Consider the following 14,104-nt stretch of genomic DNA (forward strand, 5'->3'; position numbering starts at 1 on the left):
AAAGAGCAACCTGAATGGTGACCGGTCTGAAAACCCTGTCTTATGAGGAAAGGTTGCAGGATTTGGGATTGTTTAGTTTGCAAAAGAGAAGACTGAGAGGAGACTTAATAGCTGTCTACAAATATCTAAAGGGCTGTCACATTGTAGAAGGATCAACTTTATTCTCATTTGCACAAGGAAAGACTAGAAGCAATGGGATGAAACTGAATGGGAGGAGACACAGATTAGATATTAGAAAAAACTTCTTGACAGTTAGAGTGATCAATGAGTGGAACAAGCTGCCACGAGAAGTGGTGAGTTCTCCTTCAATGGAAGTCTTCAAACAGAGGCTGGACAGACATCTGACTGGGATGATTTAGCGAATCCTGCTTTGAGCAGGGGGTTGGACCAGATGGCCCAGGAGGTCCCTTCCAACTCTACGATTCTATGATTCACAGCAGGAGATCCAGCAGTATGACCGCTCTGTAGGAATCCTCAGCTAGTGCAAAGACCCTTGCAGAGCAGTCATACACAGGTTAGAGACAGGTCACAGAGTGGTCACACCATGGCAGTGGATGTCAGGAAGTCTCTCAGGTTAGTGAGAAATCCATGCAGCGCTGACAGCTTCTATAGCATGCAGCTCTGGATGCTATAGAAGCGATCAGCCTGCATAAAATGAGTGTCCCATAATGGGACACAGTGTAAAATAAGAATTAGGACTTCCGGTTCTGGCGCTGTGATGTGAGGACGCAGGAGACAGAGCTCCGCACTCCCCTCAGTTACAAAGACCGACACAGACCACCCCAAGGCTGCGGGAGACAGCGGGAAGTGAGGGACAAGGAGTAGGAGACGCCGGTATATGGAGCGGTACCTTCTCCGGAGCGGCGGCAAGCACTTAAAGCCAGGAGCTGCTGGGGAAGATCACGCAGCACGAGATCACAAAATGGCGGCGGGCGGGGCAGACGCGGGATACAGCGGTCTGCAGGGAGGTGAGCAGAGCCTGATGGGGGAGGAGGCAGCATGAGCAGCCGGCAGCCCAGCAGAGCAGTCAGTTAGCGGACGTGCTCATAGATTATGATCGCCTGGCAGGAGCAGTGGCAGCACATCTGGCGGACAAGATAAAGGAGTCCCTGGAGGCCATGGTGGGGGTGGCGCTATCCCCCATTAAAGAACAGGTCACACAGCAGGGAGCCAGAGTGGCAGAGCTGGAACAAAGATTATCTTACACAGAGGATGAGGTGACAACGTTAAAGGGGAAAATGAAGGAGATGGAGGAGGGTTCCCAGGCTATGAAAGACAAACTGGAAGATCTAGAAAACCGTTCCAGGAGAAGCAACTTAAGACTGGTGGGGTTACCGGAATCAATAACCATGCGGCAGCTGGATAACATTTGCGAAGCAGAGCTTCCCAAGGCGCTGGGCCTGACACACAGATGCAGAGTGGAAAGAGCGCACAGAGTGGGCCCTGTAAGAGAAAACGCGAGCGCATGGGGAGCGAACGGGAAGGAGGGTAATGCAGGGGTGACTGGATCAGCCAGACCACGCCAAGTCATAATAAAATATTTGGAATACAAGGACAAAGAAGAGTTGTTGCGAGCATTTAGAGGACGGAGGACCCCACTGTCTCTTCAAGAACATAAAATATTGATCTTCGGAGATTATTCGGCAGAGGTCACCCGGAAAAGGAAGTCCTTCAGCAAGATATGCACTACACTGTACCACAAGGGGATAAAGTTTCAGCTACTCTATCCTGCTCTTCTGAGAGTGACAAAACGAAATGGATCTTTTTTTGTGACAAAAGACCTGAGAGAGGCGGAGAGATGGATGGAGGACAGAAACCTGACAAGTGAATCTCCGGAGAGGAGGGGTGGTCGATATGGGGAGAGGGAGGGGGAGGTTCGGGAGGAGGGCTGGAATGAATGGACTGAAAGGAGAGAGGAAAGGAAGGAGCCCCACATGGAGAATCCTAAGGCACAAAGATCGCCGCCACACAAGTCGGGAAACCAGGGCAGGGGAGTGCCTTGAGAGAGACTCTGGGGAGTGGGTTTGATGACTGAACTGAGGGATTTACGGGAGGAGAGGTTGGCGGATAGTGGGGGTTGAAGTGGCCTCTTTTTATTGGTTACTCTCGTCTCTCCAGATGCTATTGATCTTGGGGTTTTGCTTACTCTGAGGGGTAGGGGTAGGGGAGTACTAATATCTGGGGGGATCGGGCTTCTTTCGCATTTATATATGTTTTTTTTTATAAACTTCTCTGTTAGATGTTGAGGTATTCACAACGCTGGGAAGAAGGATTCTGGGTTCAGTAATGACAAATACTATGCATGGGAGAGGAGGGAGGGGGTGCTATATGTTGGCTCGAATACTGACCAAGAAGGCCTTGTCTGGGTGAGTTGGGTAACAAATTAACGAGGGATAGGCTATGTATAATTCTTAATTAAATGGCTGAGGGGGAATAGCGGAGCCAGGAGCATCACAGAAAAAATGGGAGTGCAGAGACGTTTGATTGTAAAGGGGGGGATAGTTGAGGGGTTGTTAGTTGTTAATGGTTACAGAAAGGGTAGATGGGTTCAGGGAATGCAACGGCATAAACGTACTGAACGCCTGAAAGAAGCACAACACCACACATATGTAAGACCACATGGCGACTTGAAATATTTGAGGAATTGGGATAATGGTTAAAATAGTGACATGGAATGTGAAAGGATTGAAGTCACCACATAAACGTATGATGATATTGAGGCACCTCAAAAGATTGAAAGTGGACATAGCATTATTACAGGAGACACACTTACCCCAGGGAGATTTTTTTCGTATGCAGAAATTATGGGTGGGAAAAGTAGTTGGGTCAGGCTCCGTGGGACGCAAGGCAGGGGTGATGATTTTGATCAACAAAAATTTCAACCACACGATAGTGTCTCAGACCAATGACGAAGAAGGGAGGTATATCCATATCAAGCTTTCCAGTCCACAGGGAGAATTTGGTATACATAACATATATGCCCCCAATAATGAACAAACTTATTTTTTTAATTTCATCACTCAGGAGTTGGAAAAGGATACAGAGCTCAAAAGGGTGGTTGGAGGGGACTTTAATGCGGTGGTTTCAAGGGGGGAAGACAAGAGATATAGTAGGGATGATGGTAGACCGATTAGGGAGGTTAAAGGTTTAATGGCCAAGCTTTTGGAGGACACAAATCTGAAAGATAGCTGGAGATTGCATCATCCAAATGACCGGGAGTACACTCACTATTCACATCCTCATGAAGCGTGGTCCAGGATTGACTACATCTTGGTTGACCAATTTCTGATGCATAGGGTTAGAGATGTGGTTATTGAAGAGATGGTGATATCGGATCACAGCCCAGTGCTTTTAGACATCACTGATATAATACAAAGGGGGACAGATTATCTGTGGAGGTTTCCGTCGTTTTTGCTTAGAGATAAGGAATTTGCCAAAACTCTGATCGAATGGTGGGATGATTATAGCAGAACTAATAGTGAACATGCGGCGGATGTAATGTTGTTCTGGGAAACCGGAAAAACAGTATTGAGAGGAAGATTGATGGGACATGTAGCTAAACTTAGAAAGCATACTCATAAACAATACCAAGACGCAAGTGAGGCCCTCAGAGAGAAATACGCGTGGTACTTAGCAAACAAGACACAAAGTGCGAAAGAGGAGTGGAAGGCAGCGAGACAGGAATTTCACTCTTGGGCGGGGAAAAGAGAGGATATGATACGATCACAACAGGAAGTTGATCTACACAAATTTGGCAATAAAGCAGGGAAATTATTGGCCAATCTGGCGAAAGGACGACGACCAATGACCTTGATAACTAATATGACTAGACCGGACGGGAGCAAATCCTCAAACCCAAAAGAGATTACAGAGATTTTGGGGAAGTATTATGCGAAATTATATAGCAGGGGGGAAGAGACGGGTGACAGGGGAAGTGATCTGTTGGGAAAAATAAAACTTTCGCAAATAAATTCGGAAGAGCTGTCTAGATTGAACGCGGAAATAACAATAGAAGTAGTACAGTCGGTAATAAGGGATTTGAACGTACACAAGGCACCGGGACCTGACGGGTTCAATGGGGAATTTTATAAAGAAATGAGAGAGCAGATAGCGCCGGTTTTGACTAGAATGTATAATAAAATACTGGGAGGATGTGGAATTTTGGGACATCTCAACACTGCGTACATAAAATTGATACCCAAGGGTGATAAGAATTTAGACAATCCAGCAAATTATAGGCCAATCTCATTAATAAACCAGGATCTTAAAATCTTGGCCAAATTGATGGCCAATAGGTTGGCGGAGATAATACCAAATTTAATTTCACCGGCACAATCGGGGTTTGTTAAAGGGAGAGCAGCGGTGACAAATGTGCGGAGGGCCATGTTGGTAATGGATGCTATTAGGCACAGGGATCTTCGAAAGGAGGAGTGTCCAGCCATGGTCACGCTTGATGCTGAAAAAGCGTTCGACAGCGTGGGGTGGACATGGCTGGAGACGGTACTAGATAATATTGGGATAGAGGGTGCTTTTCGTACATTTATAGGAGTATTGTACGCGAATCCTCAGGCGAGGGTGGCGACGCCTGGGTTTCTGTCACAGTCTTTCCCATTGAGCAAAGGGACTAGACAGGGATGTCCACTGTCACCTCTCCTGTTTAACCTTGCCATTGAACCATTGTCTCGACTGTTAAATGAAGGAGATTGTTTCGAAGGTATTAGTGTTGGGAAGGAACGACTGCACTCAGCATTATTTGCGGATGATATCATATTATTCATGAACAATCCTCAGAGGGACCTACCAAAAGTGATAAAACAGAGGAATTCGGGAGCTTGTCAGGTTTTAAACTGAACAGAACAAAGTGTGAAATACTATTTCTCTGTGGGCAAAAGATGCCACTAATGGTAGCAGATGGAACAAGGGGGGAAATCTGTGGGATACCAATAGCAAAATCACATCTTAAATATCTAGGTATACAGATGGGACGTACGTCAGCATCGATATATGAATTAAACTACAAACCTTTGATACAGAAAATAGAACGGGAATTGAAGATGTGGGAAGGGCTACCGTTATCTTTGCTAGGTAGAAATCATCTCTTGAAAATTGTGTTTTCCAAAGTTACTCTACCCAATGCAGACCATCCCCATGTTGTTGAAACACACAGACGTAAATAGATTGAATAAAGCATTTTCGACATTCCTATGGAGGGGGAAAAGACCGAGAATTAAAACGGAAAAATTGATGCAATCTTTGGAACAAGGAGGCATTAAATTGCCAAATATTAGAGGGTATAATTTGGCATGCCTGATGAGGCACACCATAGACTGGTTGAGGAAGACAAATGGGCATTCTGACATACGTTTGGAGAGTGAATTTTGTAAACCCTGGGATTTAGGGGCACTATTGCACACGTCATTGGCCAACATGCCAAGGAACATTAAACACTCACTGGTATGTAGAGATACGGTGATGGCCTGGAAAGCAGTGAGGAAAAAATTCAAGCTGTCTTGGAGAATATCCAAACATCTTGATATATGGAGGTTCCCAGATTTCCCAGCGGGAAGGGACAACAAACTATTTTCAGAATGGAGGAACAAGGGGATAAAAAGGGCGACAGATTTAATACATGAGGCGGAGAATAGATGGCTGACATTCCAGGAAATCGTGACAAAATACGGGCTATCCACATTTCAATTCCTCCAATACAAACAGATAGAAAAGGGACTAATGTCACAACTGAGGGATGTTAGAATGGAACAGGGGACGAATGACTTGGACAGAATTATTATGAAAGACCGACATGAGAATTCTATCTCCGCATTATATAAAGCTTTGAGGGAGGTTTTGATTCCAATATGCCCAGAACAAGTCTGGAGAGCATGGGCAAGACAACTGGGTGACTCTGAAGCAGGGGATAAGATATTACAGGGGTGGATGAAGATGAGGAAGGAGGTGATTAATGAAGGTTGGAGGGACACTCAATTTAGATTGATGCATAGAGCAATCTATGGTTTTAACATCCCAAATACACAACAGATAAACAGAGTGACTCAGTGCCCCAAATGTAAATTGCCAAAAACAGACCTATTCCATGGGATCTGGCAATGCCCAGAGAGCCAGAAATTTTGGAAAAGATTGCAAACATTTATGCAAATAGTGGGGAGTGTGGAAATTGAAATGGATCCATTACTGTGGATCTTTCATTATAGGAACAAGGGACAGGTAGTAAGAGGAGGGGAGGACCAGAGGCCCAAATTACCAAAGTTGTTTCATGGGGTGGCTATGATAGGTAAGAGGGCTTTACTGTCCAAATGGCTGGAGGGAAATGTGCCGTTGGTGGAAGAGGTGATGGGACAGATTAAATCTTTACACAGAATCGAACAGCTGGAGGCGGAAAGGAACAAGGAGAGCCTGACGGGTAAATTCTTTAAAAAATGGAGGCATTTCATAGTAATACAATGTGATGAAGAGGAAATAAGGAGAATAGTAAGGCCCTTTAAATATACAGAATGGTACCTTCTGGAAGAAATCCAAAACAATTTGGGGAAACTGAAGGTGGCTAATGAAGGTGAGGTGTAAGGTCCTGGTTGGGACAGGAGTTAAAAATGAAAAATGTGTTGTGATATTCTACAAATGCGATGCTTGCAATCTGTGTTTTACAAAGGGTCTAGACATAACATGTGTGCGAAGTTGCTAGGGGAGATCATTGAAAATGTAAGAGGAAGAGGGTTTGTTTAGGGGAGGGTTGGAAGGGAGGATGATAGGCTGAGTTATTGTCTGTTTATTGGAAAAATGACTTGTCATGTGAAATGAAGCAATGTCTATGAAAATTTGAAATAAAATTTGTGTTTTAAAAAAAAATAAGAATTAGATAAAAAAAATTTAAATAATTGTAAAAATATTTTAAAAAATAATAAAAAAAAAATCAATATTTATTTCATCAATAAATATTTAAATAAAAAATCTAAATAATAAAACTACACATATGCAGTATTATCTAACGACCTGACCTATAAAACTGTCAAACTAGTTAACCCCTTTAGTCAACACCATTAAAAAAAGGCAAAAAACAATGATTTATCATACCACCGAATAAAAAGTGGAATAACACGCGATCAAAAAGACAAATATAAAAAAAGTGATACCCCTGAAAACTTCATCTTGTCGCGCAAAAAACAAGCCGCCATATAGCTCCATCATCAGAAAAATAAAAAGTTATAGCTCTCAGAATAAAGCAATACAAAATAATTATTTTTTTCTATAAAATAGTTTTTATTGTATAAAAGTGCCAAAACATAAACATTTTTAAAAAATGAGGTATCGCTGTCATCGTACTGACCCGAAAATAAAACTGCGTTATCAATTTTACCACATGCAGAACAGTATAAATGCCCCCCCCCCAAAAAAAAAAAAAATTATGAATTGCTGGTTTTTGTTCATTTTGCCACACAAAAATCGGAATAAAAAGCGATAAAAAAAGTCATGTGCCCGAAAATGGTACCAATAAAAACGTGAACTCGTCCCGCCAAAAACAAGACCTCATGACTCTGTGGGCCTAAATATGGAAAAGTTATAGCTCTAAAAATGTGGTGATGCAAAAACTATTTTTTGCAATAAAATGCGTCTTTTAGGGTATGACAGCTGAAAACATAAAAACTCGCTATAAAAACCCGCTATAAATGGCAAATCAAACCGCGTTTACCACCCTCTTAGTTAGGGAAAAATAATAAAATAAAAAAGGTATTTATTTCAATTTTCTCGTTGGTGTTAGGGTTGGGGCTAAAGTTAGGTTACGGTTGGGATTAGGGTTAGGTTTGTGGTTAGGGTTATGATTAGGGTTGGGATTAGGCTTAGGGATGTGTTAGGGTTGTAGTTAGAATTGGGTGGTTTCCACTGTTTAGGCACATCTCCAAATCCGACATGGCGTCTGATCTCAATTCCAGCCAATTTTGCATTGAAATGTCAAACGGCGCTCCTTCCCTTCCGAGCTCTGCCATGCGCCCAAACAGTGGTTTACCCCCACATATAGGGTATCAACATACTCAGGACAAATTGCAAAACAACTTTTGTTGTCCAATTTCTCCTGTTACACTTTTTTGTTATTTATATAATTCCACATGTGTTAATTCATAGTTTTGATGCCTTCAAAGTGAATCTACAATTTTCATAGTCATGAAAATAAAGAAAACTCTTTGAATGAGAAGGTGTGTCCAAACTTTTGGTCTGTACTGTATCTCTGTGATTTAAGGGCATGAAAATTCAAAGTTGGAAAATTGCAAAATTTTCAAAATTTGCCAAATTTTGTTTTTTTCACAAATAAACGCGTCATATCAAGAAATTTTACCACTATCAAGAAGTACAATATGTCACAAGAAAACAATGTCAGAATCTACAAGATCCAATGGAAGTGTTCCAGAGTTATTACCTCATAGAGGGACAGTGGTCAGAATTGTAAAAATTAGCCTGACCATTGACATGCAAACCACCCTTGGAGGTAAAGGGGTTAACCCCTTCACCCCAAAGCCTGCATTCATCTTTCTGACCAGACCAAATTTTACAATTCTGACTACTGTCACTTTATGAGGTAATGGCGCTGAAATGCTTAAACGTATCCCAGTGATTCTTAGTTATTTTTTTTCTGACATGTTGTACTTCATGTTAGTGGTAAAATTTGGTTGATATGGCTTGCGTTCATTTATAAAAATATAAAAAAATTGACAAGAAAATGTCACAATTTTCTAATTTTTACGCCCCTTATACAGTAAACCAAATAGTTATACCAAACAAAATAGTTCATAAATAAAATTTACCACATGTCTACCTTACATCAGCATATTTTTTAAAACACATTTCTTGTTAAGAAGTTAGAAGGGTTAAGTTAATCAGAAATATTTCATTTTTCCAATAAAATTTACAAAATTATTTTTTTTAGGCACCACATCACATTTGAAATGACTTTGAGAGGCCTATGCGACAGAAAATACCCAAAAGTGACATCTTAAAAACTGCACCCTTCAAAGTAATAAATAATAATTTTATTTCTATAGCGCCAACATATTCCGCAGCACTTTACATTATAGAGGGGACATCTACAGACAATAGACATTACAGCATAACAATAATCACATAGATCATAACAGATACCAAGAGGAATGAGGGCCCTGCTTGCAAGCTTACAATCTATAAGGAAAAAGGGGAGACACGGAAGGTGGGTGGTAACAATTGCTTTTATTGTCCAGAAAGTGTTCAAAACCAAATTCAAGAAGTTTATTAACCCTTTAGGTGGTTCACAGAAATTAAAATGTGGAAGGTAAAAATGAAAATGTTAATTTACACCCCTCAAAGTTACCTAGAGGTGTGGTGAGCACCTTCAGCCCATAGGTGCTTCACAGAATTTTATAACATTGAGCTGTTAAAATAAAAAAAATAATTTTTAACACAAATGTTCCCTTAGTCCCAAATTTTTCATATTCACAAGGGTAACAGGAGAAAATGGACCACACAGTTTGTTGTGCACTTTCTCCTGAGTACACAGATACTTTATATGTGGTAGAAAACTACTGTTTGGGTGCATGGCAAAGCTTTAAAGGAAGGAGCACCAATTGAATTCTGGAGCGCAATTTTGGCTGAAATAGATAGTGGACGCCATGTTACTTTGAAGAGCCCTTGACATGACAAAACAGCGAAAAGCCCCATAAGTGACCTAATTTTAGAAACTACACCCCCACCATCTTCTAGGGGTGTATAGTGAGCATTTTAACCCTTAAGAGATTCACAGAATTGTATAACATTGTGTTGAGTAAATGGAAAATTACCATGTTTTGTCTAAGATAAGATGCTTAGGTCAAAAGTGTTTAATTTTCAAAAGCGATAATAGGATAAAATGAATTATACAATTTGTTATACGATTTCTCCTGAGTTTGCGAATGCCACGTGTTGTTCGAAAACTAATTTTGAGGCACAGTGCAAAGTTCAGAAGGGAAGAAGCATCATATTGTAGTTCAGATTTTACTGGAATAGTTTGAGGGTGCCATGTCACATTGGTAGAGCCCCTAAGGTCCCAGAACAGCAGAAACCATATATAAGTAACCTGATTTTACAAACGACACCCCCAACTGAATTAATCTTGGGGTGCAATAAGCAAATTGACACCACCTGTGCCTCGTAGAATTTTATACAATTGGGCGGTGAAGAAAGAATAATTACATTTCTACCAATAAAATGTTGCTTTAGCCACAATTTTTAAATTTGTTATAAGGGCTAAATTAAAAAAAAAAAGGGAAAAAAATGACCTCACGATTTGTTGTGCAATTTTTCTTGAGTGGACAATACCCTTCACGTAATCGGGAACTACTTTTCAGTCACAGCGGAAAGCTCAGAAGGGAAAGAGCCTCAAACTCATTTTGCTTTTATGGTTTGCAGGTGCCATAACCACCTGGAAGAGCCCCTGAGTTGTTAGAACATCAGAACCCCCCATAAGTGACCCAATTTTACAAACTACACCTCTCAATGAATTCATCTAAGGGTGCAGTGATTATATTAACACCACAAGTGCCTTTATACTATTGGGCAATGAAGAAAGAATAATTACATTTTTACCACCAAAATTTTGTTTCAGCCCCAGATTTTACACTTTCACGAAAAATAGTTTTTGCATCGCCATATTTTAAAAGCTATACTGTATCGCCAGGATGTACCGGGACATCCAATGTTGGAAAAGGGGGTGGGTAAAAGGAGTTGTCCACTCTTCAAAAAAAAAAAAAATCTTTACACGTATTCCCATAAAATTATGACATTACCATTATATTTGTATTTACAGGGGTACTACCATCTTTAGATGTCAACAGCAGTCTGTGGTTCCAGAAGCTCCACTTCTACCGGGATGGCATTACTTATGGGGGCACTTGACTGTTTAATTTAAAAGCTAAGTTAGACCCTTCAGCTGTCATGGTCAGTGCAAAGACAAAAAGGGAGCTGGCTTATCTATTAAAATGGGCAGGCAACCATCCCACCAGAAAAATCTCCATTGTGTTGATCATAAGGTAGAAGTGGACCTGCCTAAACTTCGGATTACTTGGTATTAGTAACACAATTGTATTATCTTTACATACCTTATTGACTTATGCAATAAAGCTGAAATATTTGGTATGATTTAAAGAGTTATTCCCATGTTCCTAGATAGTGATTGGAAAATCAAGCACTTTTGCAATTTACTGATTGTTAACATTTTTATCTGTTCTTGAGATAGTAACTCTTTTGTTTATAGCTGATTGGGAGACCAACCAATGTTGCCATCCAGTATGTAAGCTGTGCACTGAAGCAGTGCGGGATTAGGAGGTAAGACAGTGCTACAGTGAACTTGTCCAGTTTCAAAACAGTGCTTACAAGCTCAATAGAGAAGAGTTTATAAGCACTACACATGTTCTACTGTTTAGCAGCAGTGGTCGTTCTCCAAGGCAACGAGCTGTAAACAAAAGAAAAGTAATATCTCAAAAATGGCTGAAAATTTAAATAAGCAGTACATTGCAACATTGCTTGTATTTATAAGCCCTATCCAACAAAACCCATTTATGAGTCTAGGAATAGCCCTTTAAGACCAATCTGAAGTATAGTAGTCCAGCGCTACATTCAGAATTCTGCAGATTATTGGAAACAGTTAACACTCACATCCCAGAGCATATCTTCTACAACTTTATGGAAATTTTACTTTGTTGAAGGTGCTGGGAGATTTTATCATGAAAGATAAAGCTTATATTAACATTTGGACCAAAAAATTGAACTAAATGTCTCTGATCTTATTTATTTTAGGTTTCTAAGCCAAAAGTTGGAATTTTAAGCGTCTCGAAAGGTGCAGAGATTGCTCTTGTCGTAGCTTCTTATTTACCCCAAGTAGGGGCTACAGTCAGCATTAATGGTTCTTGCAACGTATATGGTGGCACAATTTATCATAATGGTAAAGCTCTCATTAAAGGAGCACCATACGCGCAGGAGAAGATGGTGATTACTGCGGAGGGTTTCCTGAAACTGGCTGGGTTTTATCAGGAGACCCCTACTTCGTATATTCCGGTAGAGAGAGCTCAAGGACAAATCCTTTTTATCACTGGGGAAGCTGATCAATATTACAGCAGCAAATATTTTGCTGAAGTGGCTCTATCTAGAATAAGGAAACATGGAGGGCAGAATGGAAGAATGATCTCTTACCCCGGAGCTGGTCATCTAATAGAGCCTCCAGGATTCCCTTTTTGCTTGGCCTCACATCTACGTGGCCGTAAGTTACCGATCGTATGGGGTGGAGATGTGATCCCTCATTGTGAAGCTGAGAATGCAATCTGGAAAGAAATTCAGTTGTTTTTTCGGCAGCATCTGACTCTATCTAGCAATCTCTAAAACCCCAATCCAACAAATATCTATTAAAGGCAATGTCCAGTACATTATGGTCCCTCCCTTCTGTCTTTATAACTGCAGACAAATATATTTGTAATTGTCATTACATTACATGCTTCTAAGCCCACATCTCGCTGCCATTCATGTGATTTACTATTTTTCAATACTTTTCCTCTGGTGATTTTCCACCCAATCCGCCTCTTTCGTGATCTAGATTTGTTGTATGGTCACCAACCCTTCACACACTCTTCCCCCGAGGGCATGCTGTGATGATCTGACTCCAGAACCTAGAAGAGCAGCAGAATGGATGGAAAGCCACCGGAAGCAAACTCTATACAGACATGTTGATTCACATGTCCGGCAACCATATGCCGGCTTAGACATGTGAAATGCAATAAGATTATAACATATATGCTTGCAGCCTTTGAGACAGACTGTAAAAATTCATCAGTGATTGCCTACTATTTTTTTTACTTGCCCCCATTTTTTTTTTGTCCTTTCAATTGCCAGTAGTTTGGTGGAGGTCCAGAACCTGAGACCTCCACCAATTGCTCAAAAGCCTCCTGAAGTGCACAGCTTAACAGACAGGAGTGTACAGCTGAGCAAACACATAGAGCTCAGGACAGCGACAACAGAAAGCATAGGCTTTTTTGAGCAATCGGTGGGGTCTCAGGACCTGGCTCCCCATTTAGCTTCTTGCAATTAAGACAAAGAAAATATCTAACAAAATTTTGATCAAAAGGTTTAGCACATTGAAATGTTCTTGTCAGTTTGTGTGAGCTTTAGTTCATCTACATTGTAAAAGGGGCTGTGCGGCCTTAGGCTACAAGTCTGCAGTTAATCTTTGTTACTGCAGACATATGAATCCTCACATCGCACACAATACGCACTGTGAGGATTCTCAGTCTTCTGACCGCAAATGTGCAATTTGCATCTTCCGGCCACATTCCGACTAGACGTGTTTGGCCTCACTCAGTACACTTGCATTGAGTGAGACCCTGATCATCTAGTCGGCATGTGACCACACATATGCAAATTGTACACTTGTGATCACGGACCTGCCGCTCTGAAGTGACTGCAAACTTGTAGCCTAAAGCTGGGCAACCCATTTAATCATTAATGCTATATACAGACTTTGTGTGAAATTGTTATTATTACCATATATGGTGGTACTATAGCTGAGAGATTTTCTGTCCACAATTTTTTCAGGTTTTTCTCTTCTGCTCAAACCATTTTTTAATACTCCCTTCCCTCTCTTTTATCTTGAAAAAAAATGAAAAAAATCTGTCAGTTTAAAGCAGGGTTTCCCAACTCCAGTCCTCAAGGCACACCAACAGATCATGTTTTCAGGATTTCCTTTGTATTGCACAGGTGAAGCAATTATCACCTGAGCAATACTAAGGAAATCCTGAAAACATGATCTGTTGGTGTGCCTTGAGGACTGGAGTTGGGAAACCCTGGTTTAAAGGATCAAAAAATAAATGTTAATAAATGATTTCTTTTATTGAATCTATCAGGCTGTAACGTGCTGTCTGCTCAATAATTCAGATCAGAAACCGCACCGGTGTTAGACCCTTATACTCACCTAATGGCAGCCCCCCTTCAAGCGCAGATGTAAAGGAGGACTCATGGTAACACAGACCCTAGCTTAATGTTATAGGGGTATTGGGTTTCTGTTATGTTTTGGTTTTTAGGAGTTAATTCCTTCATATGAGGC

General features: G+C 40.9%; 1 protein-coding gene across 5 annotated transcripts in view; it reads left to right on the plus strand.

Annotated features, from left to right (window-relative positions):
* The window catches only part of LOC141049846 (acyl-coenzyme A amino acid N-acyltransferase 1-like), a 56,160-nt gene extending 43,331 nt beyond the window's left edge, over window positions 1-12,829 (plus strand). For all 5 annotated transcript variants that reach the window (XM_073546673.1, XM_073546671.1, XM_073546675.1 and 2 more), the window contains one exon: window positions 11,812-12,829. In XM_073546673.1, the coding sequence (XP_073402774.1) occupies window positions 11,812-12,390 (579 nt within the window). In that variant the 3' untranslated portion in view covers window positions 12,391-12,829. The remainder of the gene's footprint in view (window positions 1-11,811) is intronic.
* The last annotated feature ends 1,275 nt before the right edge of the window (window positions 12,830-14,104 follow it).

The sequence above is a fragment of the Dendrobates tinctorius genome, unplaced genomic scaffold (genome assembly GCF_039654945.1).
Source record: "Dendrobates tinctorius isolate UK_male_01 unplaced genomic scaffold, ASM3965494v1 ptg000150l, whole genome shotgun sequence".
Classification (NCBI taxonomy): Eukaryota; Metazoa; Chordata; class Amphibia; order Anura; family Dendrobatidae; genus Dendrobates; species Dendrobates tinctorius.